Raw genomic sequence first — 23,996 nt, 5'->3', positions numbered from 1 at the left:
TAAAGAACCCACTGGAATTCAGGGAGATGAGCAGGGAATTCGTTGCCCTGGACACCAGTTTCAGGAGGTTTTGCTTCCACCAGTGCAGCACATTTCCCTCAAACCCATCCCTGAGATTCCCATCCCCTGCAGGAGCAGGGAATAAATTACCTCCAGACAGACAAAGTAGATTTTTCCTGCTTCCAGTTGTGGCCTTTCCAAGAAAAGCATTAACTGGAGCATCTGGAGCCATCTGCCTTAAATAAAAGTGTGCTCAGGAGCTGTCCTGTCTCTGGGACACATGGGAATGGAAAGACTGACAGGAGGTTGTTCAGCAGCAACTCAGCACTGCTGAAAATCCATGGAATTGAGCTGGAATTAGGAATATGAAGTGCTCCCAAATCCCAGCCCAGGAGATCTCTGCTGCTGAAGAGCCTCAGTGCCCCAAGACCTCCCTCCCTTTCCTTGTTTTCAGCCTTGCTGGGCTCCAGCACCCACAAATATTTTGGAAAACACGCAGAACATTATCCCAGGTTGGGAAAAAAATGGGGATGGCATTTTATTGGATGGGAGAGGCTTGTAAAGCTTTGGCAGCTGCACAGTTTTGTTTGTCAGCAGAGTTTAAAAGCTGAATTCTTCCTTGGGCTGTGTTAGGGGCGGGTGCATCGTGTTCAGCTGGTGTTAGTGGGAAAGCTCCCAGTTCTGGGCTGGGAATGACCTTGCATTTGTGGTCAAGGCACTGGGATGATGACCAGTGGCACCTTCTCACCTGGGCCAGGGGATGCTTGTCCCACATGGTTTGTTTGGGAGAGGGAAAAGCTCATCCTGGAGCTAAACCCCCTCTCCCTGTGAATGCGAAGCTGCAGAAAAGCCCTTTCTCCTCATTCCTCCCTTTAATTTGAGAATCCCCTTCTCCCTGGAGCAGATCCTTCCCCACTCCTCCTCCTCCACAGCCGGGAGAAAAGCTGGGATCAGGTTTCTGCTGGCCAAGGCTGCCCCTTCCCACATCCCCCATCCCACTGCCCAGCTCTGCTCCTGCTCAATGCTGGGAGGTGAAATGATTTGCAGATGGGTCTTGCTCAAAAGAAAACAAGTGAGTTCATCGTTGTCCTGCTGCCAGGGGTTTATTCCTGACTGTAACTCAGCCCCTGGAGCTGACAGCACAATTTATGTTCGGAAATGGAACAAATCTAAAGTTGAGTCCCTGGTCTTGTTCATTCCTCACAGTGGCTTTTATATAGGAGCTGCTGTAACTCCTCCTCCCAGTTCCTGCTCTGGCTGGGAAAGTAGAATTTAATGCATTTTGCTGATGGAGAGAGGAGAAATTTGGGACCAGTGAGACAGACCTGATGCCTTTTTGAAGTCTTTGTGACTTGACAAAGAAATGGCTCCAGGATCAAAGAGCTACTCCCAGCTGAACCAGTCTGCTCACCCCGATACAAGCCCAGGGGTGCTGGGCAGTTCATCACTTCAGTATTTGCAGTAGGAACCCTCCTGGGTTTTTTCCCCTGGAAAATCCAGGATCTGAAGGGTTTTGGCGGGCCTGGCTTCCCTCCCTCCTCCCTGAGGCTGAAGGCAGCACCTTCATAACTTCAGGAGTTTCCCAAGGGTTGGAACCCCTGCTCACAGCCCCGAGGAGGAGCTCCCCAGCCTCTGCTCCGTGGGATTTGGGTGAATTCTCCTGGAGTTTGTGTGCAATGATTTGTTCTCTGCTCCCCAAGTCATGGAATCGTGGAATCCCCTGAGTGCTCCTTAACCAACCCTTCCCACAGAGCTCCACTTGAGCTTTGTTCAAAGCTTTTCTGGGATGAAAATCCCTCTCTCCTCACCAGTAGAAATGGTTTGAGTTCCAGCTTGACCTGGAATTGGCCGAAATCTCCCAGCAGGAATGTTCATTCCCACCTCTGACCTGAGCAGCATCACCCTGGGCTCCCACTGATCCCAGCTGGATCCTTTTGTGTTAAAAACAAAACATCAGCAAAGCCCTGAGATTCTGGCTGTAAAGATCAGCTGAATTCTGCTTTTTTAACATAGATTCAGTCTGGGGACACGAGGTGGGGCTTTATTTCTCCCCAGCCTCCCGAGGGCTGTTAATACCATCCAGATGTTGATGCCTCATGAAATTTCCAGGATGAGGTCATTGTTTGCTATTCTAAGGCATCCCCATCCCTGCTTCCCTAAGTCAGGCTGGTTCTTGTCTGCTCTGAAGTTCATGGAGCTCTCTGGACCTGTCTGTGAAGGATGAAAATGCTCCTTCAGGTCCTCCCTTCTGTCCTGAGCATGGCTGGGAAGTGGCTGCTTTCTATTGCATCCTCCCTGGGTTTACTTTTTAAATTTTAACTCGGTTCCTGTTTTCCCATCCCTTTTTTTCTCGATTCAGGGAGTCCCTGACAGCTCTGCTGTGCCAGAGGTGGGTTCTGACAGCCTCCGTTCCCCACAGGTCAGGCAGGGTCCTGCTGCTGTTGCCTGGGATGGATCTCAGCCCTGCTTCATCCTTTTCCAGCATCATGGGATGCAGCTGCAGCTCCCTCTCCAGCCTGGCTGGATCCATCCCCAGCCTCAGCCCAGGCAGATCGGGTTCCAGGAAGGATTAGTGAGAGGCTGGGAGCCAGGAGAGCCTGGAGAAATGCTGAGCTGGGCAGCAGAGCCCAGCGAGCACAGGGGAGAAAAGTGTCCCCTCAAACATCCGTGACCCTGCACAATCTAAATCCTAAATGGAAAACCTGGGAAAGCCTGGACCTGCTCAGTGGAGTGCCCAAAACCCCCTCAGAAAGGCTCCTTGCCCCTCTCCAGCTGCTCCCCAGGCTCTCTCTGCTGCAGCAAAGCAGAACTGCTGCTTTTCCTCCCCAAATTCCACCCACCTTGCTGTGCCATTTATCACAGCTAATCCCTGGATCCCAGCTCTGCGTGGCAGAGATTCCTGGAGTGAGGAGCAGCACCAGGATCACACCGAGCCACGTGGAGATCCCAGCAGGGCGTGGGCTCCTCTGAGCCTTGCCTGGTTTTCACTCCGTTTTGAGGCTGACCTGACCCATATTTCCATTCCTCTCCATTCCAGCAGCCTCCCAGTCAGGATGGAGCTGGATCCCTTCCCTTCCCAGTTTATCACACGTGCCCCTTCCTCCTCAGGAGTGCCTGGAGCAGCTCCAGGAAGTTTGAGAGTGAGAAGCCGGAGCTGCTGCCAAGCTGCTCTGCTGTGAACGAGCCAGCAGGGGAATTGCTGCTCGTGCTCTCGGAAATTGCTCTCAGGTTGTTAACACAGACTCAGAGAGGCTTTGGATTTTTCCCAATCCCAGCTGATAGCTGCTGGGCAGCAACAGGGGAGGCTTTTTCTGGGGGCTCTCCAGCCCAGTTATCTGCACAAATCCTCTTGGTCCATTTGGAATTAGCTGATCCCTGACCCTGCCTTGGATGGGATCTGCACTCCTGGGAATGTGTCATTTGCTGGAGCTGCACCTTTGATTCCTACTCAGAGTTTTTAGCTCTTTCAGGGATTTATTTCCTTTAAAGTGCTTGGACTTGATGATCTTGGAGGTCTTTGCCAAGCTTAAGTGGACAGCTCAACAGAATCATGGTGTGGATGAACAGATCAGCCTCCAAATAATCCTGTCCAATCCTCACTTCATCCTAGGGCATTTTTCCTCCCAAAATTTAGCAAAATCCATTTTGTTTGCAGATCCCTAACTTCTCCCCTTCCCCTTAACTCCTTTCAGGATGTTTGCCAGCAGAAGGAAGCAGCACTACTGGGCTTACTCCATGGACTGCAGCGGGAACGAGGCCCACATTTCCAGCTGCAAACTGGGGAACCACCTGACGGGCGCTGGGAAGAACAGCAGCTGTGACAACGGGATGCCCGCGGTCGTCAGCTGCGTGCCCGGCCGCGCCTTCGCCCCCAGCAGCCACAGCGGCTTCCGAAAGGCCTTCAGGCAGGAGGTGAGCAGGGAGCAGCCCCAAAACGGGCTGGAAAAGCCTTAAAAACCGTCTGATCCCAGCACCAGCCACGGGCAGGACGCTTTCTGCTGGGCTTGTTCAAACACGGCCTTGGGCGCTTCCCACAGCTTCCCTGGGAATTCCATGCCGGGACCTCGCCGCTGTTCCAGGGAAGAATTCCTTCCCAAAATCTCATCTATCCCTTCACTCTGGCAGTGGGAAACCATTCCCTGTGTCCTGTCCTGTGACCGTGTTCACAGGGGTCTGAGGATGAGGGAAGAGATGAGGATCTGACTCCATGTTTCAGAAGGCTGATTTATTATTTTATGATATATATTATATTAAAACTACACTAAAAGAATAGAAGAAGGGATTTCATCAGAAGGCTGGCTAAGAATAGCAAAAGAAAGAATGATAACAAAGGCTTGTGGCTCAGACAGAGTCTGAACCAGCTGACTGTGATTGGCCATTCATTAGAAACAACCCCATGAGCCCAATCCCAGATGCACCTGTTGCATTCCACAGCAGCAGATAACCATTGGTTCCATTTTGTTCCTGAGGCCTCTCAGCTTCTCAGGAGGAAAAATCCTAAGGAAAGGATTTTCATAAAACCTGTCTGTGACACTGTCCCTCCAGGCCTTCCTGCCCAGCGATTCCCAGAGTTCAGGGCTGTTCCTGCAGCATCTGAGAGATGTGAAAAGAGAATTATGGGATGGTTTGGGTTGGAAGGGACCTCAAAGTCCATCCCATTCCACCCCTGCCATAGGCAAGGACACCTTCCACTATCCCAGGTTGCTCCAAGTCCTGTCCAGCCTGGCCTGGGACACTTCCAGGGATGGGGCAGCCACAGCTGCTCTGGGAATTCCATCCAGCCCCTCACCACCCTCACAAGGAGGAATTTCTTCCCAATATCCCGTCCAGCTGCCAATTAGAGCAGGAAACCCCTGGGGGTGTAACCTTCACCACCAACTCCCACAACGTCCCCTCTGCAATTCCCATCTCCCTGCACCCCCAGCTGAGCTCCCGCCCTCCCAAATTCCAGGTTCTTCCCTCCATCCCCCGCCTCCAAAGGGTGGGAGAGCAGCTCCCAGGGCAGCTGGCAGAGCTGGGAGAGAGGAGTGAGGAAATCCCTGGGTCACGTTCCTGTTGGAGCTGCTCTGAGCCAGCTGAACTCGTGCCCGGCTGTGCTGTTCCACAGGCTCTGGAATTCTGCTGGAATTACCCTGTGGAAATCAGCTGGCATTTCCTTTCCCTCCATGTCCTCTGCGAGGAAATGCCCTGAGGGGAGACTGGGAAAACACAGGGAGCTTGGAAAGCTGGGTTTGTTTAGTCTAGTGAGGAGGAGAGCGCTGAGCAGGGCGTAAAAATCCCAGGAGATGCAAAAATGGTGGAAAACAAGGCTGGAATTGGTCATTCCTGGTGTCAGGGGTAGGAGAGGACAGCTTGACAAGCAGCAAACACGGGCTAGGTGGGTGCCAGGGGAAATTTTCCAGCTGCAGCCTTGGGATAGAGGGGGAATCTCGGAGGTTTCTCATTGGAGAATTTTGTGGATTTGTGAAATTGTGACCATTTGGATTTTGTGGCTGTTCTTGGGTGTTTTAGGGGGGTCTCTGGGCTCTTCCCAGGTGCCAATAATGGGAATAATTATTGGTGGTAATAATGCAACCCCTGCCTGGATCCCAGGCTCTTCCCTGCAGCAGAGCTTGCAGGATTTAGGCCCGGGAGGTGAAAGGTTTTGTAAATCATTGTTCATCTCCCAAGCCGCACGCGCTGCCAAGTAATTCCTTAAGCCTTTGTTTGGGCTTTGCATGTCCTTGGTGTGACCCCAGCCTGGAGAAAAAGCTCCAGGCATGATCCCAGTCGGAAAAGCAAAGGATTTTTGGTGTTCCCAAACCTAAAGCTTTGCTCTCTCCACCTCAGGCCAGCTCTTGGGTGCAGCAGGAATTGGCAGCTCCCTGCTTGGCACTGGAGAGAGGAGTGGGTGATTGACAAATAATAACTAAATTATATTTAGCTATATTATATATAAATTATATTTAACTAAATTATATATAACTATATTATATTATAAACCCAGAAATGAGTGGAACTGAATCTGCCACTCAGCTGGACATTTCTGACTGAAAATGTCAGATTTTTTTATTCCACTTTTCATTTATTATTTATTTTTTCATTATTATTTCTTATCTCTTGTTTGTATATTATTATTGGTCAGAACTGAGCACTCAGGCGGGTTTTATAGGGCTTGAGCTCAATTTTAGTCCTGGATTAAGCCAAGGCTGGAGGTGTGAACAGCCAATAAACCTCTTTAGGGCAGCCAGGGGTGAGAGCTGGGTACTGGTGGGCTCAGGGCCATTCCTAACCCTCCTGCAAAGCTCATGGGGTTTTTTCCATTTTTTCCAGGATAGAAGAAGGTTCATAAATCCAAGCACGTGCAGAGAACTGGGATGGGGTTTTTTATTCTCTGCCCACACGTGAGGTGTGAGAAACAAATCCATGCTCACCAAAATCTTTGCAGATAAAAATCTCCTTTCATCCAGCACTTTCAGGCATTGAATTATGTGATGGATTTTTTAAGGTGTCTCAAGTGATTCTATGATAATTTTTAGGCCCAGATTTCCATAAATAACCCCTGCAAAGAATGGAAGTGACCCCGCTGTTTTGCCTTTTTCCCAACCTGGAAAGGAAACGCGAGACAATTTTAGTAAGGGGGAATGGAAAAGAGAATCTTTATTTGAAGGCCTTCAAGGAGCAGTTATGGAAAGATGTCCACAAAACAGCCCCAACAAGGGAGGTGGTGGAGTCACCATCTCTGGGTGTGTTTAACAAAGCCTGGATGTGGCACTGGGTGCCAGGGTTGAGTTGAGCTGTTGGGGCTGGGTTGGACTCGATGATCTTGAAGGTCTCTTCCAACCTGGGGATTCTGTGAATTCTGCATTTATAACAAAGGCAGAACCCAAAGGGCATCACCACTCCTGTGTCTGTGTCTTACAGCAGCCCCTGGTGAGGCTGAAGGGAGGAGCCAACACGGGCGAAGGCCGCGTGGAGGTGCTGAAGAACGGGGAGTGGGGCACGGTGTGCGACGACAACTGGAACCTGGTGTCAGCCAGCGTGGTGTGCCGAGAGCTGGGCTTCGGCAGCGCCAAGGAGGCCATCACGGGAGCCAGGCTGGGCCAAGGTGAGCTCCACCACAGCTCCAGGGAGCTCCAGCACGCTCCAGGGAGCTCCACCACAGCTCCAGGGAGCTCCACCACAGCTCCAGGGAGCTCCAGCACGCTCCAGGGAGCTCCAGCACGTTCCAGGGAGCTCCACCACAGCTCCAGGGAGCTCCACCACAGCTCCAGGGAGCTCCAGCACGCTCCAGGGAGCTCCAGCACGCTCCAGGGAGCTCCACCACAGCTCCAGGGAGCTCCAGCACGCTCCAGGGAGCTCCACCACAGCTCCAGGGAGCTCCACCACAGCTCCAGGGAGCTCCATCACAGCTCCAGGGAGCTCCATCACAGCTCCAGGGAGCTCCAGCACGCTCCAGGGAGCTCCACCACAGCTCCAGGGAGCTCCATCACAGCTCCAGGGAGCTCCACCATGCTCCAGGGAGCTCCACCACAGCTCCAGGGAGCTCCACCATGCTCCAGGGAGCTCCACCACAGCTCCAGGGAGCTCCACCACAGCTCCAGGGAGCTCCACCACAGCTCCAGGGAGCCCTGGGCTCGGGAGGGTTCATCCCCAAACACCTGACACCAAATTCATCCCCAAGCACCAAATTCATCCCCAAACACCTGACACCAAATTCATCCTCAAACACCAGACACCAAATTCATCCCCAAGCACCAAATTCATTCCCAAACACCTGACACCAAATTCATCCTCAAACACCAAATTCATCCCCAAGCACCAGACACCAAATTCATCCCCAAACACCAAATTCATCCCTAACACCAGACTCCAAATTCATCCCCAAACACCAGAAACCAAATTCATCTCCAAACACCAAATTCATCCCCAAACACCAGACTCCAAATCCATCCACCAAACACCAGAGGTTTATGTCCAAAAAGGAGACAGAGGAGTCCTGGTACTTTAAGCAAATAAGAGGAGAGGCCATGGGGGTCTCAAATTTTTGGAGGATGCAGACTCCTTTTAATCCTAATTTCTCTCTCTCATTCCCCACTGGCTGAGGTACTTGAGAGGCACAGACTTCCCAAATCACCTAATACAGACCCCCTTCTAATCTATCTCCCCTTTGTCTTTTCCTTGTGTCCATCAGTGGGAATTCCTATGGAATTTATGGTTCCTCCCATTGTTTCTTTCATCTCTCAGTATCCAGTTTTATTCATCAGCAGGCCCCCAGCTTGTTTGTAAAGACAAATCCCTCATTCCTTTCACTGGTGCCCTGAATTAAGGAATGTTCCACCCCCAGGAACATCCCATGACTCAGGGCACGGTGGATTTTTGTCGGGATGTTCAATTTGAGGACCAGGAATTTCTTCCCTAACCTTAATGAGTCTCTTGGGGCCAGACTGGAATTCTGTGACTTAAAAAGATTCCCTGGAAAAAAAAGCCTGAGGATGATGAGTTTGACCTTTTGAGCAGGCAGCTGTTCCTGAGCAAAAGGTCAAACTCAGCATCCCAGTAATTAATTCTTAACAACTCGTCATTGTTCCAGTAATTAATTCCTAATTATCTCATCTGCTGCTCTGAAATTCCCTTTGAGTTCTCCAGAACCACACCGTGATGTAATGCATTACTAGAAGGTTCCTGGCAAAAAATGAGTCCTGGAGTCAGACTTCAAACGCTCCAATTTAAGAGCAGGACAGTAATTTAGCTCATTATAAATAGAAGGGCATTTGAACAGCTCAGAGCCAGGTTTGGGTTTGGATTTCCTGTCTTTGGGAGTTGGTTTAAATCCCAAAAAGTGGTCAAAGGTGAACTGAAACCACCTGGTGATTCCCACAGCCTGCTCCCAGGCTGGAAATCCAAAAAAAAAAAAATTAAAAAAAAATACACCAAATAGTTGTTGTCAGAATAAAAAAAATTTTAAATTAAAATTTTAAAAAATTAAACCAAACCCTTGTTGTGAAAATAACCAAAGAAAAAACAAAAAAAAAAAAAATCAGAAGACACCATGACCTTGTGGGAATAACCAAAAAAAGACACCAAATCCTTGTTGTGAGAATAACAAAAATAAAGACACCAAACCCTTGGGAGAATAATTTAAAAAAAATGACACCAAGCCCTTGTTGTGAGAATAATCACAAAAAAAAAAAAAAAAAAGACACCAAATCCTTTTTGTGAGAGTAACAAAAAAAAATTACACCAAATCTTTGTTGTGAGAAAAAAGAAATGGGGGAAATTTTGAGACTAAAGGAATGGGGGAAATTTTGAGACTAAAGGAATGGGGGAAAATTTGAAAAGAAAGGAATGGGGGAAATTTTGAGAATAAAGGAATGGGGGAAATTCCTTCAGCTTAGAGAAGGGGAGAGAAGGAAAAAACACGTGGGTGTCCTGAGTCTGGGAAGCTTTAACACTTGACCAAATCCACTGGATTTGCCAAAAACTCTCTTTGTGGTGGGCTGGAATTTGCTGATGTGTTTAAGGGCATGTAGGAAACAGCTTCATCATCCTGGGGCTGCCACGTGCCGGAGGAGAACGTGGAACGCGCTGTTCCACAGCCTGGAATCTCCTCTGCCTTCCCACACGCTTCCCTTTCCATTTTTTTTTCCTTTCCCTTCTGCTCATCCATCAGTGCTCCCTGTCAGGAGTGTCCCTTGGGATGGGTGATGTCCCTCCAGCAGCCAGAGGGTCCCGTTTTGGTTGGAAAAGGAGATTTTTCTGGCCCTGGATGCTCAGGGAGCTCTCCAAGCTCTCCATGCCGTGTCCCTGCTTACATTTTATTCTGTTCCAGCTGCACCCCAGGGAATTTGGGTTTTCTCAGGGTGCTTTGAAGGAGCAGCTTCACCATGGGTGTGGGAGGTTGGATTTCACAGCTAAATCAGCTCCCAGAGGCTGAACTGGGAATCCCAGTTCACAGAATTCACAGAATTCACAGAATTCACAGAATCCCCAGGTTGGAAGAGACCTTCAACATCATCGAGTCCAACCTAGCCCCAACAGCTCACCCAAACCCTGGCACCCAGTGCCACATCCAGGCTTTGTTAAACACACCCAGGGATGGTGACTCCACCACCTCCCTGGGCAGAACATTCCAGAACTTCATCACTCTTTCCATAAAACCTTTTTTCCTAATATCCAACCTGTATTTCCCTTGGCACAGCTTTGAGACTGTGTGCTCTGCTTCTGTCAGTGCTGCCTGGAGAAAGTTAAGACAAAGTGGGAGAGCAGTGGCTTCCACAGAGCTCAGGGTGTGGGAGGAGGATCCATCCACCTTTCATGGACGCAGATTAAACAATTCACCCTTATTTCCACAAGAGGATGAGACACTGAGCCCAGAGCTCATGGATGTGGTATTTTCAGAGACCCCCACTGAAGGCAGGAGTGATGCATCTGACTCCATGTTTTCACAAGGCTAATTGATTATTTTATGATCTATAGTATATCAAAGAATGCTATACTAAACTATTCTAAAGAATACAGAAAGGATACAGACAGAAGGCTAAAAGATAATAAAGAAAAACTGGTGACTCCTTCCAGAGTCCCAACACAGCCTGACTGTGATTGGTCATTAAATGAAAACAATTCACATGTTGGATAAACAATCTCCAACCACATTCCAAAGCAGCAAAACACAGGAGAAGCAAATCAGAGAATTATTATTTTAATTTTTTTTTTTTTTTTGAGGCTTCTCATCTTCCCAGGAGAAGAATCCTGGGCAAAGAGATTTTTCAGAAAATATGACAGTGACACATGGATGTGTTGATATCCTGGGAGGGAGAACATAGAATTAAACCCCAAGGAGTAGGTGAAGGCAAATGTTGGATGGACAAGCCTAATCCTGGGGGTTTTTAAGTGCAATGGCATGGAAGGAATGCAATTTTCCTCACATTTCAACATTTGGCTCCATTTCTGTGCCCCCATGTGCCATCATTTCCCCAAGAAGAGCAGCCCTGCCAGGGTTCTCTGGCTCAGAGAGGCCCTGCCCTTGTCCTTTGTCATCTTTGTCATCCTTGTCATCCCACTGGAGTGGCTTTGCCAGGCTGGGAATGTTGGCCTGGCTCCCCCCTGCATTCCTGGAGCTTCTCCCTCCAGTTCTGGTCAGGGCTTTATCCCCCTCAGCCCTTTGGTGGCTGCAGAATGACTGGGAAGTGCTGCCAGCTCCAGATGGGAACCACAGACAGGATTTTAATGAGAGAGGCAAAAACAAAGGACAAAATTCCCATTCCCAGCAGCCTCCCCCAGGAATGTCCCCCCACCCTGTCCAGCTGTGGTGGGAGGGATGGACACAGGGCTGGCCAAGTTGGCCAAACCCCATTAACAAATTGTGGGTGAAATTAAACCCAACACATTCACATCTCTGCCTTGTTCTTTCTAACCAGTTTTGGAAGCAGGAGCTGAGTTTTGCAGGAGGATCATTCCCTTCCATGCTTTTCTGATGGAAATTTCAATTTTCTGCTGCTGCTTATCCTGGGAAGACCCAAATTATTCCATTTTTCTGCCAGCACCTCAAGCCCATTCTCTGCAATTGTTCTCTGCTGTTTCCCTCAGTGCTGGAATCCTCAACCTGCCCCAGATTTCTTTTCCTGACTCCTCATCCACCCTGGGGATGTTTCATTCACAGCCAACGTGTCAATGTCCCGGTTCTATGTCAGGAATGTCAGGCCTTGACTGGAAGCAGATTCCAGCACAAAGACCCAGCCAGAAGGTCACAATTTGTGAATCCCTACAGCTGAAGTTTGTAAATTATGAAACAGTGGAAACTTGGTTTTTTCCTGGGATTCTTGCATGCTTGAGTTGCAGAGAATACTGGAAAGAATTTAACGGTGAAATGGTAACAATAATTTCACAGATTTTTGGTTTATTTTTACAAAAAATCAGCAGATTTTTTCCAAGTTTTGAATGCTGGAGGTCACTGTGGCGTTCACAACCTGCTGGGGTATCCCCTCACCACACAAAAGGACTTTTTCCCCTGGTTTTTTCCCCAAGGAATGGGTCCCATCCACCTGAACGAGATCGACTGCACGGGCTTTGAGAAGTCGGTCACGGACTGCAAGTTCAACACCGAGTCCCAGGGCTGCAACCATGAGGAAGATGCTGCTGTGAGGTGCAATGTGCCAGCCATGGGCTTCCAGAACCAGGTGAGGAGCTGAGGGATCCGGGTGGGAGGGAATTTTGGCTGGGAATTTTGGGCAGGAATTGGGCAGGAATCATTTCACCCAAGCCATGAGTATTTAATTCAGGTTTTACCTAAAAAAGGAGGGGAAATGAGGATGAGTGTCCCATTTTATGTGGGTTTTGTGCTCCCCTGAACTCGTCTCATGTGGTGTTTGCAGGGGTCCCAGGACGAGGGAAGAGATGAGAATCTTGACTTCATGTTTCAGGAGGCTGATTTATTATTTTATTATATATATTATATTAAAAAATTATATATTAAAACTATACTAAAATAATAGAAGAAAAGATTTCATCAAAAGGCTTGCAAGGAAAGGAATGGAATGATAATAAAATATTGTGGCTGGCCAGAGAGTCCGAAACAGCTGGACTGTGATTGGCCATCAATTAGAAACAACCACATGAGACCAATCAAAGATGCACCTGTGGCATTCCATAGCAGCAGATAATTATTGTTTTTCTTTTCCTCTGAGGCTTCTCAGCTTCTCAGGAGAAAAATCCTGGCAAAGGGATTTTTCATAAAATATCATGGCAACAGTCTCAGAGTCCTGAAATGAGGAAGGCCAGGTTTGAAGGAGTTTGGAGCAACCTGGGATGATCCAAGGTCCCTGCCCATGGCAGGAGGTGGCACTGGATGATTTTTAACCCAGTTTTCAACCTTTTCCAAGGCAACTATTCCATGATTCTGTGCTAGCTGCATGAACCAGACACAGATTCCTCTGAGTGCTCCTTCCAAAGGTCTGAAGGAGCAGGGAAGGAAAGCTTTCCCAGGGAATTCCTGCAGCTGGTCCAACCCATGGAACTGCCAGGCTTGGCTGGACCATCCCCTGCCAAGGTGGGAGAAGAGCTGAACTCCCTGAGCTCAAACCCAGGGGAGACTCCCAGTGCTGTTCCATGCCTGGATGGTTTCCCATGGCCTTCCCCTTGGGGACCCCCTCCTGATCCCACACAAAGGTGGGACACGGTGCTGCACAGCCAGAGTGCCCTGAGTCATTTCCCTTTGAAAGATTTGGGAATGTGTTCATCTTTTCCTGACTCCTCATCCACCCTGGGGATGTTTCATTCACAGCCAACGTGTCAATGTCCCAGTTCTATGTCAGGAATGTCAGGCCTTGACTGGAAGCAGATTCCAGCACAAAGACCCAGCCAGAAGGTCACAATTTGTGAATCCCTACAGGTCAATCCCTACAGGTCAATCCCCCAAAAGCTCTCCTTTTTGCCTGTCAGAATTCCCACTGTGGATGGGAAATCCCTCACCAGGGGTTCTCCAGCTCCGTGTTCAAGGGGGAGTTTTCTGCTGTGCAGCACCCAGGTCACTTCCAGCCAGGGACATCGATGATTCCAAACTTTTGGGGGAAAAAACCTCCTTCCCCACCTGTTGCCCTCTCCCTTGGAAGTTGGCAGTGGATTTAGGGGTTCTGTGTCCTGCAGCTTCGCCTGAGCGGGGGCCGCAACCCCTACGAGGGCCGTGTGGAGGTGCTGGCCGAGCGCAACGGGACCCTGAGGTGGGGCACGGTCTGCAGCCACAACTGGGGCACCGTGGAGGCCATGGTGGTGTGCAGGCAGCTGGGGCTGGGCTTTGCCAGCCACGCCTTCCAGGTGAGCCCTGTCACACCCCTAAACCTAACCCCAAAACAAACCCTAAACCTAAACCTAACCCCAAACATAACCCTAACCCTAAACGTAACCTTAAACCTAACCTTAACCCCAACCTTAACCCTAACCCCAACCTTAACCCTAACCTTAACCCTAACCCTAACCCTAACCAACCCTAATCTTAACCCTCACCCTAACCTTAACCTTAAGCCTAACCTTAACCCTAATATTAACCCTAACCCAGCCCCTGCCTGGGCCTCACATCTGGATGGGTGGGCTGGGGGTGCTGGAGGAGGAGGAGGAGGAGGAGGAAGGGTCATTCCAAAAGGAGCTTCAAGAGTTACAGGAATATTTACCAATACAGCCAGACAGGACCTGCCTGAGCTTGTCTGGCCCTTGGTGCTGAACCGAACAGCAGCACTGGGGTGTTTCACCCCACAGACACTTTGGGCTGCCTGGGTGTGTGGTGTTTCACCCCACAGACACTTTTGCCTGCCTGGGTGTGTGGTGTTTCACCCCACAGACACTTTGGGCTGCCTGGGTGTGTGGTGTTTCACCCCACAGACACTTTTGCCTGCCTGGGTGTGTGGTGTTTCACCCCTCAGACACTCTTTCCTGGCTGGGTGCTGCAGCTGGGCCCTGCAGACAAGTCCAGGCCTGCAGGAGCTCTGGTGCTGCTGGGATGGAGCTTCCCCCCATAACAGGGGCTGCTCCTCAGGTTTCCCTCTGTGGAGAAGCTTTCAGGCCATGGTGAAGGAAAGGAGTCGGTTCTGAGGGAGGGTTTGGATCCAGAGCTTTATTCTGGCCCTCAGGCCTCTGAATGCAGCACCAGCTCCCACAGAACTCCCTGAGCCCGTGGCTGCTGCTCCTTTGAACCCCGGGGAGAGGGGCAGGGAAGGGGCAGGGAGCCACCAAGCAGGGACAGGAGGGGAGGGACAAAGGGACAAAGGACACCTGGATGGCCCAGGGCCCCCCAGGGGTAGAGGGCATCCTTTGCATCTGCCCAATCACTCGAGGCCCTTCTGGAATGCCAGGACTGACAGACAGTGCTGGGAGGGGAAGGAGAGGTGACTGACACACCTGGCAGGGAATTATCAGGGAGGGATCTGAGGTTCTGCAGTAAACTTGAAATCACATTGCAATGAAGAGTGGAACTGGAAAGACCTTGAGAGTAAAATCTCATTGTACAACACTGTGGAGGTGGGGATTTGGAGTAGATGGAGCTCTGGAGGATAAAAAGTGAAGGAACTTGATCAGCAACTGGAATGATGGGATAAGGAGGAATGGCTTCCTACTGCCAGAGGGCAGGGTTGGAGGGAATACTGGGAATAAATTCTGCCCTGGGGCTGTGGTGAGGTCCTGGGATAGAATTCCCAGAGGAGCTGTGGTTGTCCCATCCCTGGAAGTGTCCAAGGCCGGCTTGGAGCCACCTGGGACAGTGGAAGGTGTCCCTGCCCATGGCAGGGGTGGAATGGGATGGGATTTAAGGTCCATATTCCCATATGGTGAATTGTTCTCCACCAGGCTTTTCCTGCTCACACTCAGAGTAGGATTAGATTGGATATTCAGGAGAAATCCTTCCCTGGGAGGGTGGGGAGGGGCTGGAATGGATTCTCTATGGAAGCTGTGGCTGCCCCATCCCTGGAAATGTCCAAGGCCAGGTTGGAAAGGTGTTGGAGCAACCTGGGGTAGTGGGAGGTGTCCCTGCCCAGGTGGGACTGGATGAGTTTTAAGATTTTTAAGGATTTGGTGATAAACATTCTGCTTCCCTGAGTTCTCTGTTGTTTTCTCACAGCTCAGGTTTCCTGACATTCACCAATCCCTACTTGGGCTGGTGGCTGCATGCAGGTTCTTGTCCCTCCCTGAAATGCAGAGGTCAGGTTCAAACTGGGGTCAGGTCTCCTGAAAAAATGAGATTTTGCTCCTGGAGTTGCTCTGGTGCTGCCCTGGGTGCAGCCCCATGAATTGTTGCTATTCCCTGCTCCTCCCTGCCCCAAACCCTCCCTGCTTCTGCATGGCCAGGAATGACACCTCAGTTCTGCCCCACCCCTGGGAGTGTCCCAGGCCAGGCTGGACAGGGCTTGGAGTGAGCTGGGCTGGTGGAAAGTGTCCCTGCCCATGGGATGAGCAATCCAAACCATTCCATGACCTCTGCCACCCTGGGCTCATGGACAGATCCCAACCATTCTCCATGGCCAGGGAGGGATCTGCAGATCCTCAGGGGACACTCAGGGCTTGGACACCCAGCAGGAAGGAGGCTGGAGCTGCCCACATGCTGCTGGAGCCATTCCCTGCTCCAGCTGCTTCCTCCAGCTGATTTCCCCCCATCAAACCCCGGGAGCTGAGGATCTCCACATCCCTGAGCGTGGCCTTTCCGACTGCCTGGCTCTGTTGACACAGCCCTGGGAGTCCAGCGAGGAAAAGGCATTTTTTCCCTGAGCTGAGGCTGCTGGAATTTGGAACAGAAAAGGCTCTTTTACTGCCCCAGCTCTGGAGCATAAAGCCCCAGTGTGCAGAACAGGGCAGCCCTGTGTGCTCCCAGCCTTCCCAAACAGCCGGGGGCAATCGGAGCTGGGGGACACCGGGGGTTTCTTTTCCTGGAAACTGCTCCCAGCCCGGGCACGGACACATCTCAGAGGATTTTTTTAGATTCTTTCTCCCCTCCCCTTCTCCCACGTTTTGGGGTTTGGGAGTTGATGTTGTGTCATTCCCATGAGTTTGGTAAAACTGGGGGAGGATGAGAGGAGAGGAAGTTTCATCAGGAACTGGAATGGTGGGACAAGGAGGAATGGCTTCCCACTGCCAGAGGACAGAGTTAGATGGGATATTGGGAATAAATTTCCCACTGCCAGAGGGCAGAGTTAGATGGGATATTGGGAATAAATTCATCCCTGGAACAGTGGCGAGGTCCTGGGATGAAATTCCCAGAGAAGCTGTGGCTGCCCCTGGATCCCTGGAAGTGCCCAAAACCAGGTTTAAACAACCTGGGATAGTGAGAGGTGTCCCTCTCCATGGCATGGGGTGGGACTGGATGGGATTCAAGGTTTTTAAGGATTTGGTGACAAAACTTCAGCTTCCCTGAGTCCCCTGTTGAACCATCCTTTGTCAAGATCCTCCTGGATAAAGTGGGGTCTTGCCCTGATCTTCCCTGGTGGGAGAATCCCCACTTCAGGCAGGTAGATATTCCCCTAAGAGCCACTAACCCCCAAGGAATGAGTGAAATGCCTTTACCTGCCTTTTTTTATGCCCAGGAAACGTGGTACTGGCACGGGGACGTCAGCGCCGACGACGTGGTGATGAGCGGGGTGAAGTGCTCGGGGACAGAGATGTCCCTGTCCCACTGCCGGCACGACGGCGCCCACGTGTCCTGCCCCAGGGGAGGGGGACGCTTCGGGGCCGGCGTGTCCTGCTCCGAGAGTGAGTGGCCCGGGATCTACCCCCCCGGGCAAGGGGGATGTGCAGGGGAACGGGGGGACCTGGATACGTCAAAACAACGCGGAATTTTAACTCCCTGAGAGGTTCTGGCTGTGGCTGCCCCGTCCCTGGGAGTGTCCAAAGGCAGCTTGGAGCGAGCTGGGATTGTGGAAGGTGTCCCTGCCTGGGGTGGGGTGGGGTGGGATGGGATGGGATCCATGGGATGGGATGGGATCCATGGGATCCATGGGATCCATGGGATCCATGGGATGGGATGGGATTGATGGGATTCATGGGATGGGATTCATGGGATGGGATTCAGGGGATTCATGGGATGGGATGGGATTCATGGGATGGGATCCATGGGATGAGATCCATGGGATTCATGGGATGGGATCCATGGAATTCATGGGATGGGATCCATTGGATGAGATCCATGGGATGGGATCCATGGGATGGGATGGGATGGGATGGGATGGGATGGGATGGGATGGGATGGGATGGGATGGGATGGGATGGGATCCAGGGGATGGGATCCAGGGGATGGGATCCAGGGGATGGGATCCAGGGGATGGGATGGGATGGGATGGGATCCAGGGGATGGGATCCATGGGATGGGATGGGATGGGATGGGATGGGATGGGATGGGATGGGATGGCACGGCACGGCACGGCATGGCATGGCATGGGATTTAAGGTCAACTACTCCCATATGGTCAATGGTTCCCCCCCAGGCTTTTCCTACTCAAACTCAAGAGTAGGATTAATTTGGATATTCAGGAGAAATTGTTCTTTTTGAGAGTGGCGAGGGAAGTTAATCAGGAGCTGGAATTATGGGATAGGAAGGAATGGCTTCCTACTGCCAGAGGACAGGGTTGGAGGGAATACTGGGAATAAATTCTGCCCTGGGGCTGTGGTGAGGTCCTGGGATGGAATTCCCAGAGGAGCTGTGGTTGTCCCATCCCTGGAAGTGTCCAAGGCCAGCTTGGAGCCACCTGGGACAGTGGAAGGTGTCCCTGCCCATGGCAGGGGTGGAATGGGATGGGATTTAAGGTCCATATTCCCATATGGTGAATTGTTCCCCACCAGGCTTTTCCTGCTCACACTCAGAGTAGGATTAGATTGGATATTCAGGAGAAATCCTTCCCTGGGAGGGTGGGGAGGGGCTGGAATGGATTCTCTACAGAAGCTGTGGCTGCCCCATCCCTGGAAATGTCCAAGGCCAGGTTGGACAGGGCTTGGAGCAACCTGGGATAGTGGGAGGTGTTGGGGCTGGAAGTGCCTGATCTTTAAAACCCCTTCCCAGCCAAACCATTTCATGGCCCTCCAATTAGCACTGAGTGAGTCTGATTAGCATTCCATGTCAGGTCATTCCACGGCACTCTGATTAGCATTGAGTGAGCCTGAGGAGCTCGGTGGCAGAACCATCGTGCACCTCCAGCAGCCACTTTCATATTGGAATATCACCAATATTGTGGGCAGGACGTGCCTTGGCTTGTCTGGCCCTTGCTGCTGAACCAAACAGCAACACTGGGGTGTTTGACCCCACAGACACTTTTGGCTGCCTGGGTGTGTGGTGTTTCACCCCACAGACACTTTGGGCTGCCTGGGTGTGTGGTGTTTCACCCCACAGACACTTTGGGCTGCCTGGGTGTGTGGTGTTTCACCCCTCAGACACTTTGGGCTGCCTGGGTGTGTGGTGTTTCACCCCACAGACACTTTTGCCTGCCTTGGTGTGTGGTGTTTCACCCCACAGACACTCTTTCCTGCCTGGGTGCTGCAGCTGGGCCCTGCAGACAAGTCCAGGCCTGCAGGAGCTCTGGTGCTGCTGGGATGGAGCTTCCCCCCATAACAGGGGCTGCTCCTCAGGTTTCCCTCTGTGGAGAAGCTTTCAGGCCATGGTGAAGGAAAGGAGTCGGTTCTGAGGGAGGGTTTGGATCCAGAGCTTTATTCTGGCCCTCAGGCCTCTGAATGCAGCACCAGCTCCCACAGAACTCCCTGAGCCCGTGGCTGCTGCTCCTTTGAACCCCGGGGAGAGGGGCAGGGAAGGGGCAGGGAGCCACCAAGCAGGGACAGGAGGGGAGGGACAAAGGGACAAAGGACACCTGGATGGCCCAGGGCCCCCCAGGGGTAGAGGGCATCCTTTGCATCTGCCCAATCACTCGAGGCCCTTCTGGAATGCCAGGACTGACAGACAGTGCTGGGAGGGGAAGGAGAGGTGACTGACACACCTGGCAGGGAATTATCAGGGAGGGATCCGAGGTTCTGGGGTAAATTCTGAAATCACACCGCAACGCTTTCGGGGTGATTTTATTTCATTTAAACCACCCATCCCTCACCGCAGCCGCCCCTGACCTGGTGCTGAACGCGGAGCTGGTGGAGCAGACGGCCTACCTGGAGGACAGGCCCATGTTCCTGCTGCAGTGTGCCCTGGAGGAGAACTGCCTGGCCAGCTCGGCCCACAACACCTCGCTGACCTCGGGCTACCGGCGCCTGCTGCGCTTCAGCTCCCAGATCCACAACAACGGCCAGTCCGACTTCAGGCCCAAGAACGGCCGCCACGCCTGGGTGTGGCACGACTGCCACCGGTGGGTGCCACACCCGGGGTCCCTGTCACCCTCCAGCCCCTCCTGCTGCCACGGGGAAATCTTGTCCCAGCTTTGTCCCAGCTTTGTCCCAGCTTTGTCCCGGTTTTGTCCCAGCTTTCTCCTGATTTTGTCCCAGCTTTCTCCTGGTTTTGTCCCAGTTTTGTTCAAATTTTTTCCTGGTTTTGTCCTGATCTTTTCCTGATTTTGTCCTGGTTTTGTCTCAGTTTTGTCCCAGCTTTGTCCTGGTTTTGTTGTGGTTTTGTCCTGGTTTTGTCCCGATTTTGTCCTGGTTTTTTCCCGGCTTTGTCCCAGCTTTGTCCCGGTTTTGTCCCGGTTTTGTCCCAATTTTGTCCTGGTTTTGCCCTAGCTTTGTCCCAGCTTTGTCATGATTTTGTCATGGTTTTGTCCTGGTTTTGTCCCACCTTTGTCCCAGTTTTGTCATGGTTTTTTCCTGTTTTTGTCCCACCTTTGTCCCAGTTTTGTCATGGTTTTGTCCTGGTTTTGTCCCAGTTTTGTCCCAGTTTTGTCCTGGTTTTGTCCCAGCTTTGTCCCAGTTTGTCCTGGTTTGCCCCTCAGTTTGGTGGTTGTAAGCAACATTCCCTGGATTTTGGGAATTCGTTCTTCCTTGGGCTCTTTCTTCATTCAGTTCTTAAGCAGTTCAGAATTAGGCGCTGTCTGTGCCCCGCTCTGAGCTGAGCTTTGCAGCTGGGCCCTGCTGGGTCTCAGTGCAGGGCTCCAGGGCTGGGATGGGCATTCCCAGGTGCCATTTGTGGGGTTTTTGTAGGAATTCAGGCCAGGCCTCCAGTCTGTGCCCGTGGGTGGGGTGGGGGGAATTGTCTGGGTCCAAAAACAGCCACTGGCACTGGGAGGAGGGAAAGGAGAGGAATTGTTTCTGTCTGAGCTGTGTGAAATGGAAAATGGGGGTTTGGAGGGACATTTTGGGGCCCAGGGGAAGGGGTGGTTGTGGTGAATTAGAGATGGAGCAGCTCTGCTGGGAGGAAAGGCTGAGGGAACTGGGAATGTTCACCTGGAGAGGAGACGGCTCCAGGAGAGCTCAGAGCCCCTTGCAGGGCCTGAAGGGGCTGCAGGAGAGCTGGAGAGGGACTGGGGACAAGGGATGGAGGGACAGGACACAGGGAATGGCTCAAACTGGTAAAGGGGAGATTTGGGTGGGATATTGGGAAGGAATGAGGCTGGGAGGGGCTGGGATGGAATTCCCAGGGAGCTGTGGCTGCCCCTGGATCCCTGAAGTGCCCAAGGCCAGGCTGGAATAACCTGGGGCAGGGGGAGGTGTCCCTGCCATGACAGGGGTGGCTCTGGATGGGATTTGAATCCCTTCCAACCCAAACCATTCCATGATTTTTTCACACCTGGGAGTTGAGTTTGCACAGACAGGACATGGGAACCCTTCACCCACTACATGCAGGTTACCTGAGCAGTTTCTCACCTGGAAAAGGACAAAAAAATGCTGGAATTCTGCATTTTTTTTATGCATCTCAACCCCACTAAAACTCAGCAGCTGGGAGGTGTTTTTGCACTTATTTTTGACAAAATTCATCCCATAAATGCATCATTTTTCAAGGAATTAAGACAGTTTTGGGGAAATTGAGGGGGGAAAGGGAGCTGGAGGCCATCCAGGTGCTTTGCTGTGAAATGTGGACTGGTACAAGGTGGATTTTTCCCTTATTTGAGGTAAAAGGCAGTGAAATAATTCCATGCACCCCCTGCTCCTGTCCTGCTTAAAAAACTGGGGAAACACCAGAGTGGTAAATTTTAAATCTTAGAGTTCTTTATAATCTTCCCAAAGAGCTGAGATGTGCAGGTAGCACTGTAAAGGGAGAACTTGGAGCAATTTTGGACACAGTGGAAGGGAGGTGGGATGGGAAAGGGTGAGCAAGAGGCCAGGAGCCATCTGTGCTCCAAACTGGAACCAGTTTAGATGGACAGGGATGAACTCAATCGCTCTTCAATCTTTCCAGTCTGTGAACAGCAGAGTGTAAACATCCCAGGGAGTGACTCAGGCATAGCTCAGAAACTGAGTCAGGCTCGAGAAGCTCAAACTTGCATCGAATTCATTGATTTGAGCCAAATCTGCCTCAAATCAACAGCTCGGCCTTGGCCTTGGGCCTCTGCTCTGCCTCCCGCCCTGGGAGCTCCTGTTTGGATGTGGAAGTAGAGTAAAAATGGGAAAGACCCCAAGCAGGGAGTGAAAAATTATTTCATTTTTCATTCTGGCAGATGGCAACTTCTGGATTTTTTTTTCTTGTTTTTAGTGAGGGGAAACACAGGAAAAATTTCCTCCCCTTCCCTCTTTGCTCATGCCCCATCTGTAAATCCGTGAGCAATGATGGTGATTGGAAATGTTTCAGCCTTGATTATTTTTACAGCTGGAAAGGAGTGGATTTATGCCCATTTTTCTTCTTTTTTTGTCCTCTTTTTTTCTTTTTTTTTTTTGTTTTTAATTCTTAAGCAACTGGTTCTGAGTTAGGCCCTGTCTGTGCCTCGCTCTGAGCTGAGCTTTGCAGCTGGGCCCTGCTGGGTCTCAGTGCAGGGCTCCAGGGCTGAGATGGACATTCCCAAAGCTGGGATAGGCATTCCCAAAGCTGGGATGGGCATTCCCAGAGCTGGGATTCCCATTCCCAAAGCTGGGATACCCATTCCCAAAGCTGGGATAGGCATTCCCAAAGCTGGGATCAGCATTCCCAGAGCTGGGATTCCCATTCCCAGAGCTGGGATAGACATTCCCAAAGCTGGGATAGGCATTCCCAAAGCTGGGATAGGCATTCCCAGTGCAGAATGGGCATTCCCAAAGCTGGGATAGGCATTCCCAAAGCTGGGATAGGCATTCCCAAAGCTGGGATTCCCATTCCCAAAGCTGGGATAGGCATTCCCAAAGCTGGGCTAGGCATTCCCAAAGCTGGGATCAGCATTCCCAAAGCTGGGATAACCCATTCCCAAAGCTGGGCTAGGCATTCCCAAAGCTGGGATTCCCATTCCCAAAGCTGGGATAGGCATTCCCAGTGCTGGGATAGACATTCCCAAAGCTAGGACAGACATTCCCAAAGCTTTGACAGGCATTCCCAAAGCTGGGCTAGGCATTCCCAAAGCTGGGATTCCCATTCCCAGAGCTGGGATTCCCATTCCCAAAGCTGGGACAGACATTCCCAAAGCTGGGATTCCCATTCCCAAAGCTGGGGTGACACAGAGTGGTTTCAGGTCCCACTCCAGTTGTCTCCCTGCTCCCTCATTCCCTGGATTTGCTCCCAGTTCCAAGGCTGGGCTCAAATCCAAGGGGTTGCATCAGCATCACCCACTCTGCTATGCCCAGCCCTGACCACGTGCAGTCCAGCTGGGCTAAAGCTCAGCTTAACTCTCTGCTGAGCCAGCAGTGGGGCTTAAAAAACCCAATGTCCCCAGAGTGCAATCTCACCCGAACCCTGCTGGGTTGGCTTTGCTAATCAGGGATCTAAACAGGGACTCTGGGCTCTCTCCTGGCCTTTGCTGGAATGTTCCCCAGGCTGGGCTGACACATCCCAGTTTAAAACCAGGAAGTGTCTCCCGGGTGAAAACCCAGCTCTGAGCAGGGTGAAAGAAGCTGCTCCAGCTGTTGGTTTTTTTTGCTGATAAATTCACATTCTGCTGCTTAAAAAGTTAATCACTAAAAGCAGCCAGGTCTTGGCAGAGCCAGCTCTGTGTGAAATATTCCTGGGAAATGATGGGGCTGCTCCAAGGAATGATTTTTTTGGTGGATTGTTTGCCCTTCCTGTCACTATAAAACATTGTGATCCCACAAAAGTTGGAGCAAGGGACTTAATAAATGTCCCAGGCCAGGTCGGACAGGGCTTGGAGCAACCTGGGATAGGGGAGGTGTCTCTGCCATGGACAGGGACAAAATGATCCTTAAATCCCTCTCCACCCAACCAGTCCGGGATTAGATGTAAATAAATCCCAGGAGGCAGCGGGAGGGGTGATGGAGCCACACAGGATCATCCCCAGGGAATATTTCCTGGGAATTTTCCTCCCCACCCAACCAGTCTGGGATTAAATGTAAATAAATCCCAGGAAGCAGCGGGAGTGGTGATGGAACCACACAGGATCGTCCCCAGGGAATATTTCCTGGCTGGAGTTGTCCCATTCCTGCAGCTCCACTTGGCCTTTCAGCCCTGGTAATTAAAGGGCAATTAATTAGAGGGGTAAATTAATGATC

General features: G+C 51.2%; 1 protein-coding gene across 1 annotated transcript in view; it reads left to right on the top strand.

Moving 5' to 3' along the window:
- LOXL2 (lysyl oxidase like 2) overlaps window positions 1-23,996 on the top strand; it is a 53,255-nt gene that overhangs the window by 19,876 nt on the left and 9,383 nt on the right. Inside the window, exons 3-8 of the mRNA XM_066567237.1 lie at window positions 3,693-3,912; window positions 6,904-7,087; window positions 12,007-12,158; window positions 13,624-13,791; window positions 17,040-17,205; window positions 19,546-19,789. Coding sequence (XP_066423334.1) covers window positions 3,693-3,912; window positions 6,904-7,087; window positions 12,007-12,158; window positions 13,624-13,791; window positions 17,040-17,205; window positions 19,546-19,789 — 1,134 coding nt within the window. The remainder of the gene's footprint in view (window positions 1-3,692; window positions 3,913-6,903; window positions 7,088-12,006; window positions 12,159-13,623; window positions 13,792-17,039; window positions 17,206-19,545; window positions 19,790-23,996) is intronic.

The sequence above is a fragment of the Molothrus aeneus genome, chromosome 29, assembly GCF_037042795.1.
Source record: "Molothrus aeneus isolate 106 chromosome 29, BPBGC_Maene_1.0, whole genome shotgun sequence".
NCBI classification, from domain to species: Eukaryota; Metazoa; Chordata; class Aves; order Passeriformes; family Icteridae; genus Molothrus; species Molothrus aeneus.
The sequence above is the reverse complement of the archived record's forward strand: the minus strand, read 5'-3'. Positions and strand labels throughout refer to the sequence as shown.